The 9,458-nt window shown below is 49.0% G+C and overlaps 1 protein-coding gene across 1 annotated transcript; it reads left to right on the top strand.

Moving 5' to 3' along the window:
* The first annotated feature begins 2,554 nt into the window (after window positions 1-2,554).
* On the top strand, window positions 2,555-8,395 carry MGP (matrix Gla protein). Its single transcript, XM_010290881.1, has 5 exons — window positions 2,555-2,621; window positions 5,199-5,349; window positions 5,840-5,875; window positions 7,067-7,142; window positions 8,016-8,395. The coding sequence occupies exons 2-5, from the start codon at window positions 5,289-5,291 to the stop codon at window positions 8,152-8,154; spliced, it is 312 nt and encodes a 103-aa protein (XP_010289183.1). The 5' UTR covers window positions 2,555-2,621; window positions 5,199-5,288; the 3' UTR covers window positions 8,155-8,395.
* The last annotated feature ends 1,063 nt before the right edge of the window (window positions 8,396-9,458 follow it).

Below are 9,458 nucleotides of genomic sequence, written 5' to 3'. Positions count from 1 at the left end.
TTATCATGTTGAGAAATCGCTTCCTAAGCCATAGACCATGTGGTGGTTGACTAACTTACATCCTGAAACACAAGAGCAAGCTTGGAAAGGGCTGTCCAGATCAGTGAGTCCCATTACTTGATACTCTGAGCAACCTGGGTTTGGATATCTTGCTCTCTCACAGAGCTGATAGGGTTTATTCCCTTGCTGCAGCGCTCAGAGACTCTGCTGAAGCCTTCCTCCCTCTCCTGGTGAAGGACGCATGGATATAGATTATGGTCCTAAAGACACAGAGGCTGGAAATAGGACTTCTCCTAATCATGAAAGCTGTGGGCTCTGAAACAGCCCCTGGAGGAGTACTGGAGACAAAACCTAGTTGCTAGTCCCTTGTCCTGCTGGAGAAGCCTTGTGGACAACACAAGGAAGGAGAGGCTTGGTGGCTCCTGTGGGAGCATGTAAGGGCTATGCTTAAAAGGTCTGTCATTTTGGGGGTGACTGCAAATCACCTTGCCTTGTTAGTCCTCATCTACACCGCTTCCCACAGGAAATCTTTTTCCATGAACATGGGTGACCTGGGCCATACAGAGGATTCCTGCTGAGGTCTCTCACTGGTATCTTATCTAGGAGCACTAACAGGTGCCCATCTCTGCTGGCACATTCTCAGTAGACATCTCAGAATCAGTCTTCCGTGATCACCTTTATGATTGTTGGTTCATAGTTGTTCCTTTTGTTCCCCGTTTCCTTCCAGTTTATGACCTCTTAATTTACAGAAGGATTCTTACTGCTAATCCCCATAGAAGACCTTGCCATTGTGCTATTGCATATTACTCTGTTTCTATTGCTCCAGCTTTCAAGGACATCCTTTTCGTCCTGTATGAGCTTTGAGGCCTCCTTTCCACTGATGTTGCTTTCTTGCTCTGTGTTATCAACAAACTTCCTCAACAAGTATTTCCTTTTTAAGCCAGTCATTAATGGAAATATTCAGGAAAACTAGTCCCAAGAGAAATTCAATTAGTAATTTCTCAACATTTCTCCTTTCCACCACTCCAGCTTTTGCCCCATTCGTCTGGTTCCTTACCATCTCACAATTTTGGCTTTAATGCCCATTTTCTCCAACTTAACTAAAAACTTGCCAGATAGCATTAGGGCCAAAGTTTTTCCAGTATCTAGGTAGATGAGGATGACCAGATCTTCTGGGTCCTGATTTCTTTCAGGGTTCAGCATGTCACAGGGCTGAATATTCAGCTGCCCCTGAATGGTGGTAGAAGAGGGCAAGAAACATCCTCCTCTTTGCACTGTTTTTTGAAGGTGGCTCATGACTATGTATGCTATGTCTTCAGGACAGCTCAAGGTTGCTGTTCTCAGGCTCTGAGGGCCAAGAGCTGCTTGTACAAGGACACATGTAATATGGTACCTTGTTGCCACAGGTAGGTCTGAAATTTCCCCAAACTCATTGAGTGCTGTAGGAGCTAAAGATCCCACCCTTGGACAGGAGCATCTCACTGTGTGAACCAGGCAAAAAAGTACATAGATCAAAAATGCATGTGTTGGCTGTAAGGTGACAAGGGGTCCTACAAAAGTGCAGCAAACTTTTGTAGCAAAAAGCTACACTCACCAGCTGTTTGGTTACTGAATAGATGTGATAGGTTTTCTTTCTTCACCTCCCGAGCCGCTGATTCTGCAGCTGGTCATCCCCTCCGTCTCACCTTTGCTGAGTTCAGTCCCTCAGGCTGTGCCTACCCTTGCTGAAGGACTGGACCTGCCAGCACCCATTCTGAGCACGCACCAGGCCTGGATCTCTGCTGAGCGAGGGAGCACTGCTGCCGCTTGCTCGCCGCACGGGTTCAGCATCCCAGCATGGTGCACGCACCTCTCGGCTTAGCTGTAGGCAGGGACAGAAACCCAACAGCCCAGTCCAGCCAGCACATGTCCTGGGGTTGTCTGATGTGTTGTCCATCACTGTTGTAGATCTGTGAGCAGTGAAGGTGCGTCTCAGGGGCTTGGTTTTGTGTAAGCCAGTTCTTTGCCTCATAGGATTTGTCACTTTTGGAGGTTTCAGAGCTGCCTCCAAAAGCAGACACCTTTGTTATGTGAGTTTTCAGCCTGACATTAGCCTGTGATTTGGGAGCTGGGATCAAACAGTTGCAAAAGGAGCATGAAAAGAGATGGGAGAAGACTCCTGGCCTCCTGCTCGCCATGGAAGAACAAGTGCCCTGGCCAGCAGCACAGCTCTAGTTAGACCACGGCCAGGGAAGGAGGAGGTGGAATGGGGGCAGGGGGGTACCTCAAAGAGGAACACTGGAGCTTGTCCTCAGACCTCTGCTCACTCACTTCTTCAGGGGCAGAAAGCCAGCCTGGATGTAGCTGTGCCCCCACTGGCCCCGGTGTCTGCTCTGGCTCTCTTCTCTCCCTCTTGGCTCAGTTCCGCGAGGCTGTTGGTTTCCTGGCTGTGGGCAGAAGGTGTTTTTGAGGGAGAAGGTGGGAGCCTGGGGGTGGATCGAGAGTGGGAGACAGAAGAGGGGAGGAGTCACTGATCAATGCTAATAAATAAAAGGTCCCTCTTCTTCAGTCCAGGGTCCAGGACGCCGGGAGAGCTGCCCCTTCAGACAAGAGCTGCCGGCTGTCGGGGAAGGGACGGCTTAGTGAGTACGCAGGGACCGCCTTGCTTTTCCTGGACGGCTGCTTGTTATTAATGCCTTGCTGGTGCTTCACAGCTGCAAAATGTTAGGAGTGGTTTCTGTAGCATGCATAACATTGTGCTTCTCCATTCCAGCAGGAGACAGGTCAGAGGGTTGCTTTTCTGATCTCTGACTTATTTGGGGAACTGTGGGCATTTGCGGGCAATTCATCTTAGCTCCTCTTTCTGTATTTCTAACTGTTGGGTGCTGCTAGAAAGCAGGGGGATTGGGCTCACTGTGCTGCATGGGTTGTTACCTCTGGGGCAGACCACTGGTGCTGGGGAGGGGAGGTGTGTGCTGGAGAAGTATGGAGTGCAGGGGAAGTAGGAAGGTGATGTACTTTTGCAAGGGAAAGTGTTCCCTGAAGGACATTTGTTAGTACAGGGCTGTGCAGCCAGCATGTTCATTCATCCCTTGGAAAATGCATTGCCTCTGTGGTGAAGAATGAAACGTTTGAGTTAAAGTGGTGTTTGTGGCTCTTCTCCTGTGGTTGATGGCCGGGGATGCTCCAGGCATTCTAGGATCAGAGTCCTCTGAAATGGGAGCAGAGTCTTCCAGGGAGCAGAGCGCTCTCTCCTGAGGGAAGACAGATAAATAAAGAGGGTTTGGCTGGAAAGCGTGTTGGAGTTTCCCACTGTGCAGCCTCACCTTCATTCCAAAGTACTCCCAGCATCTTCCTCTCTGTGCCCCACTGCTTTCCCACTGGGCTCTCTCCTTCAGCCTCCCTCAAGCTTCCCTTTCTTGGCAGCTCCCATGAGCTCCCAGAGTGTACAAGACATTCAGGAAACATATAAAATCCACATACGACATTAACTCCAAAACTCTGGTCTCTAAGGAATGCAAACCATCCCAGAGCAGAGAATTCCCTTAAAGAGACCGGAGTGGCAGGACATGGAGGGACAGCAGAAAAGTCTCAGTTCTCCTCTGACCTCATGTCTATAGCAGACTTAGGGCTTTTGCCTCAGCACAACCTAGTTTTCCTCCTTATCTCAGGGTGAGCACTGAATGGGCAGGATGTGGACTGTATGGGGGGGCATTGATGGTGCAGGACTAAGCTGCTCTCCGCATGGGGTGGGATAACAGGGAAGAAAAGCAATTCTTTCTCTTTAGTCTGAAGGCCCTTAGTTTCTCTCCCAGAGACCACAGGCTTCAGGCAAAGGCCATGAGCTTGGCATTGAAAGGGTACGTTGTAAAGCCCAGAGTAATCTTGTTCCACTGAAGTTTCACTCCCCATTGGGGAAAGATTAGGCTCTGGCTGGCTGTCCCTGTAATTCTTGGCTGTGTCACCTGCAGCGTGGCTCCCCAGACCAGCCTCTGCAGGTGACAGCAGTGACAACATCACACTGGCTTGGGGGGAATGGTCTGCACCCAGAGTACACTCAGCCTGCACCCTGTCAGTGAGAAATGGCTGCATGTAGACATGGACAAAACAGGCGGTCACCACAGCTTCCCTCCTTGTCTTGCCTCTAGAAAAAACTACTCTCCTTTGCTTTTCAGCGAGCAGGGATAGCCATCTCTGCAACTCCTTTTTTCTTCTTTCACTCCCTCCTACTGTACCACAGAGCTGAAAAGAGGAACACCCTGTCTTTTGTCCATCGCTGCTGTACATGGCATTGATGCCAGACAAGCTCTTTGGGTGCTAGAAGGTGAGGTAATGTTCCCAGAGACTGCTGGCCTGGGACATTCATCCATGCATTCAACCGTGCACCTGAAAAGCCTTGCATTGACATCTGCTTTGGTGCCCAGTGGGGCAAAGGCTGGCAGTGCTAGACCAGAGAGGCAGCAGTCCTGAGAGATATGGTTACCTATGCCTTCACCAAGATGTTGTCCCTTGGGCTGGAAGAGCAGTGTAAGGTCAGGACCACAGTGAGGACCTGCAAAGATAGGAGTTCTGGGTGCTGCTGTCATCTCAATGCAAAAATCATGATCCCTCCAGCAGAAGAAATTCTTCTAGGTTGCTGCTTGTCAATCCTGGAGCAGGAAAGTAAGAGAGGGGAAGGGGCAGTAGTGTTGGATTCCTTCTCTGATGACTGTCAGGCTGGGACCGCAGCAGAAGCCAGCTAGAGGGAGGGGGCCCAAGTGGGGATGGAGTGTTTGAAGCCTCGTTCTCCAAGTCTCTGTTGGCAAAGCTGACAGAACATTCTGGGCTGGCTATGTCCAGACAGAGGATGGTGAGGGCAAAGGGGGCAGATCAGAGGAAAAATTAGAAAGGCAAACATTTACATTTGGGATCAGCACACACCTCTCCCTCCAGGCCCCCGGCAGCCCCTGAAATTCCTTCCACTTGCACAGGCCAGCTTTTCTGAACATGGAGTGCTAGTGACATGCTTGCCTGTAAATTATGGCCCCCAGCCCTGAACTGGGAGAGGAAGGAGGCATGCCCCCTCCTTCCTGAAACCTGACTCAATCTGCCAATAGAGGATGTTTTGTAATGGCTCCACAAAGAGTGTGTACCAGCCAGCCGTCGCCTTCCCCAGGCTCTTTCATGGGCCCCCTCCTGGCTCTGTTTTCATAACAAACATTCCACTGCTAATTTTGCAGGCAGCCCAGGATCTCCAGCTGCCCTCAGTGGGAAGAGAGCGAGACGCAGCAAGAGAGACAGAGTGAGAGATTCCTCCCTGCACTGGCACAATGCGCACTCTCGTCATCCTTACGCTCCTGGCTGTATTGGTGATGGCTGCTACTTGCTATGGTAGGTGACCTTTTCTACTGGGTAGAGTGATAACTCCAAACCTGCAGACACCTTTGGGTCCTTTCAGATGTTCTTTATTCAACTTTGTGTCTTCTTTCCCCTTGATCTCTTGCCTGCTTTTCTGTCCTAGTATCAGGCTGTCCTAGCCCTGCTCCAGATCTGTCAGCTTCAAGTCACTGTGATTTGTGGTCCAGCATGCTACAGCCCTTTCCACTCTGTCCCAGCTCACCTCGCAGGCTGCTCCCCTTTCTGCCCCTTTGTTGTCTGGACTACAATAAGGTTGCTCCATTCTAAATTCCTGAACACCCTAAACTCTTCATATAAATGCTAGGTCATGCCACTGATCCCTTTCTCTTCCTTTTAACCAGGTGCCTGAAAACCTGGCTTCTCTGATTTCTGTGTGCAGGTTCTATTGATCTGTGGTGTATGAAAGCCTGTGAATCCCATCAGTACAGTGTCTAACCACACGTTTTACTCTTTCTTTCCCCAGAGTCCCATGAGAGCATGGAATCCCATGAGTATTACAGTAAGAGACTGCTTTACTATTTTCTTGAATTTGAAGTGTGCTACAGACATCTCCAAGACCATTTCCTTGTACTTTACTGTGAAGTTTAAATAGGCAGAACCACTCAGCCCAAGATAATTGAATTTACTGGGTGATGGAATTGCAGAATAAATAGGAAGAGAGTTAAAAAAAGACTTCACATGTTTGGGCACAAGTGCATACCAATATGTTTTGCAAGGGATATAATGAGAATTGGAAAACAAAGAATCATGAACTTAGATTCCTGCTATATCCACCTAAAACAGGTTAAGTGACAATAGAAAAGGGACATTACTCAAAAAGCTATATGATGAGCAAAGAAAGAGGTACTGCAGAAGCCAGTGATATGATTTGTACTTCCCCAGGGACAGGGAGAGCCTCACTCCCAGCACCTTGGAAGAAGCAGGTGGGATGTGTGGGCAGGAGGGATGCTGGGTCTGGAAGAGAGAGTTAGTGTCACAGAAACATGAAAGGGTGGTTTGTGTTTGTTCTCACCATAGAACAAACAATAACCTGGACCGGTTAGAGAACAGATGGTTTCAAACTAAAAAGAAATTAGACCATCTGGGAGAAGGACTTCACAAAACAGCTGGTCAGAAACACGAAGGCACATGTGTAAGCCAATACATACCAAAGTACCAAAGACATCCAGACTCCTGAACTCTGCAATAGGACTGTGATGTTTCTCAAAAAGGACAGAAGGGACCTTCAGGCACATCAGTCCAAAATTTCCATATGGACTGCTCAGTGACTGCCTAACCTTGGAGGCAGACAGACAGACTCAGGCCCTTCCTGTTTTTACCTATAATTTCATGATTCTACTAATTCTACCGAGCATGCCCAGACTTCCCATGGTCTGCACAGCACGGCACCTGCCTCTTGGCCAAGCTCCACTCACTCAGAGGACCTGTGGCAGCAAAATCACAGTAGCTTTACCCCAAGTGACTTCAGTAATAGCAGAGCTCGAGCAGCATGTGCACTTCCACGCAGCCGGCACAAGCCAGAGGGAGAGGCTGTGCACAAACCAGCAGGGTGGGCAGCAGCGAATATTAAAAGGTCCCGGTGCCTGGGAGGGCAGACGAGGAGGCTGTTATAAATGTGGAAGCTAGCTTTTGTTGAAATCAGGCCTTGAAAAAGTGTCTATCTACTCTGAACAACCTCTTGCCTTCTCAGATCCCTTCATCAACAGGCGAAGGGCCAATGACTTCATACAAGCTGACACAAGACTAGAAGCCATCTCTCGGGAGAGGTATGTTAAAGCTTCAGGTCAGTGAGGATGGAAGTGGGCAGACGTCTCTCCTTGCCAGGCACAGGCTGGCACCAGCAGAGGAGGTGACTTCTGAGAAGCCTTAGCCCCTCTCTTAGTGTGAGGTGCCCGTGAAGTCCCCAACCCTGGCAGAAGGCAGAACTCAGACAGCAGAGAGCGAGTCCTTGCGTTTGAGGACTTGTCATGTGCTGGGAGGGCTCTGCTTCATCTGCCTGAAGGAAATACCAACAGAAGGAGAAGGAATCAGTGTGGGATGGTCAGAAAGGAGGCTCAGTTTGAGGTCTTGTTCTAGTCCTCAGCTTGCAAGCAGAATTTGCATGACCTTTTCTTAATCACAGGGCCATCTGGGGGCCTCTTTGCCTCAAAAAGCAGGTATAGGCAGTTTCATGCCTTATGAAGGGCTTGTGAAAATAAAGGCTGAAGCACAGAAATCATCTCCTAGCAAAGCGTCAAGGCAAACCTTCTCCGCAATACCAGGTGGCCCCTTTGCAGGGTGTTTCAGGTCTTCCACGCGTGGCTTTGGGGAAGAGCAGAAGAGCTGAAGGCAGCAGGCTGCGGGGGCTGCTGGAAGGAGGACTCTTCCTCAGGTGGAGGCAGGAGTCATCCCCTTCTCCCCACCGCCCTACTTAGCCATGAAATAAAAAGTTACCTGGGGAGGCAAAACGCTCCTGTTGTAGTCACATCGCTCCCCTGGGTGCGGCGAACACAGAAGCTGGTATGCTAACATCTTGATAGCTGGATGATGGCATCTGGTGGCGGACCCTTAATCCTGGTGGGGAACTGCGGGGCAGGAAAGGGCTGCAGACAGATATTTAAGATGACAGCACTTACCATTCATCTCTCCCACTTTTGCAGGATCAGGGAGCGTAATAAGGGGCCCCAGGAACGTCAGAGGGAGATCTGCGAGGACTACTACCCCTGCGAACTGTATGCTTTTCGCCATGGCTATCCTGCTGCTTACAGGCACTATTTTGGGAGGAGGAGAACTAAGTAAAGGATGACTTGTCCCCACCCTGGGGCCTGGAGCCCAGGATATCCTCCCCAAAAAAGTGCGATGGCTCTGAAACATATTCAGTTGCTTGTGTCCCTGTATGTTATCCTGCCTGCTGCTTCTCTCCCATGTAGCCATGGATTCCTACACTGTGTTAGTTAGTGCCGAGCTGATGTAGCAGAGATCAGAGAGAGTTCAGGATGTGGGTGTTTATTACACAATAAATTGCTGGTTTGATACTATCTTCTCATGAGTCACAGTATTTTGGGAGGGGGGTGTGTGCAATTTTCCCCGAAGAAGCTGAGTTTGTTTAGCATAGAATCTGGTGCAGATTTTGGAAAAAGTCACTACCTTGCAATCACATGAGTTTAAAAGGATCTGCAATGTTTTTGTTCCAGGTTCTACAGGTGGCTTCTTTTAGAGGTCACTGGCAAATTTCATTTCCCAGTCTTAAGACATTTTAAAATGGCGTCGTGTTCAGAAAGCAGGGTGAGATGCACTTTTTGAAAATGAAATCAATAATATCTTTCCTCAGTGGGAGAAGCAAAATTCAGAAGGCGCCTGTTTAATCTTAAAAACAAAGTTAGGGCAAGAGTTAGTGACAGAAAAAGCCTGTAAGTTGCATCTTGTCTATCCAGCTGCCCTCAGGTCCTGAGGTAGGATGCTCCCGTATAAAGAAGTGTGTGATCTGGATTTTACTTGTATTTCCTTTTGGAATCCCCTTTCATGCCCTTGCTTCCACTTAGAATGATTCTGGTAGTGCTAGAAAGCTGCAGAAATCAAAGGTGAAGAGGGGCTCCAGGTGGTAAATAAAAAAATAAAAGAAACCCAGTGTTTGGGGTTAAGCCCAACGTTGTTCACCTAGAACAATTTTATTTTAGTGTTCATAACTCATTCGAAATCAAGTTGCGGCCTGACCCCATGCCCAGATTGCTGAGTACTGCACACCCCATTGAGGAGCGAGCGTGACCGCTGTTGGGTTGTCACCAGCACTAAGGCCCCTCGCAGAGCCTGTCCCCAGGCCAAGAAGCACCAGTGCTGACATGCCCAAGAATTCAATACTGCTCCGGGCTGGTCAGCAGCCACAGCAGCTTGGACACCCCTTGGTGTGGGGCGTGTAGGAGACATAACATCTTCTACCTCAACTCAGCACAACTGGTTTCAGTATTCACATCTCCAGGCTTCCACAGGCAGGTTATAGAAGTGGGAAAGATTCATGGCACATTATCAAAGGCTATGAGGTATAAATTATCAGATTGTTGACTATAATGTGAAATTAAGTCCAGAGACAAATCTACCTGCAACAT

The sequence above is a fragment of the Phaethon lepturus genome, unplaced genomic scaffold, assembly GCF_000687285.1.
Source record: "Phaethon lepturus isolate BGI_N335 unplaced genomic scaffold, ASM68728v1 scaffold17637, whole genome shotgun sequence".
Taxonomy (NCBI): domain Eukaryota; kingdom Metazoa; phylum Chordata; class Aves; order Phaethontiformes; family Phaethontidae; genus Phaethon; species Phaethon lepturus.
The sequence above is the reverse complement of the archived record's forward strand: the minus strand, read 5'-3'. Positions and strand labels throughout refer to the sequence as shown.

Coding starts and splice junctions, on each gene's coding strand:
- MGP (XM_010290881.1), top strand. CDS start 5,289: ATGCGCACTCTCGTCATCCTTACGCTCCTGGCTGTATTGGTGATGGCT. Junction 5,350..5,839: donor GATGGCTGCTACTTGCTATG/GTAGGTGACCTT, acceptor TTCTTTCCCCAG/AGTCCCATGAGAGCATGGAA. Junction 5,876..7,066: donor GGAATCCCATGAGTATTACA/GTAAGAGACTGC, acceptor TTGCCTTCTCAG/ATCCCTTCATCAACAGGCGA.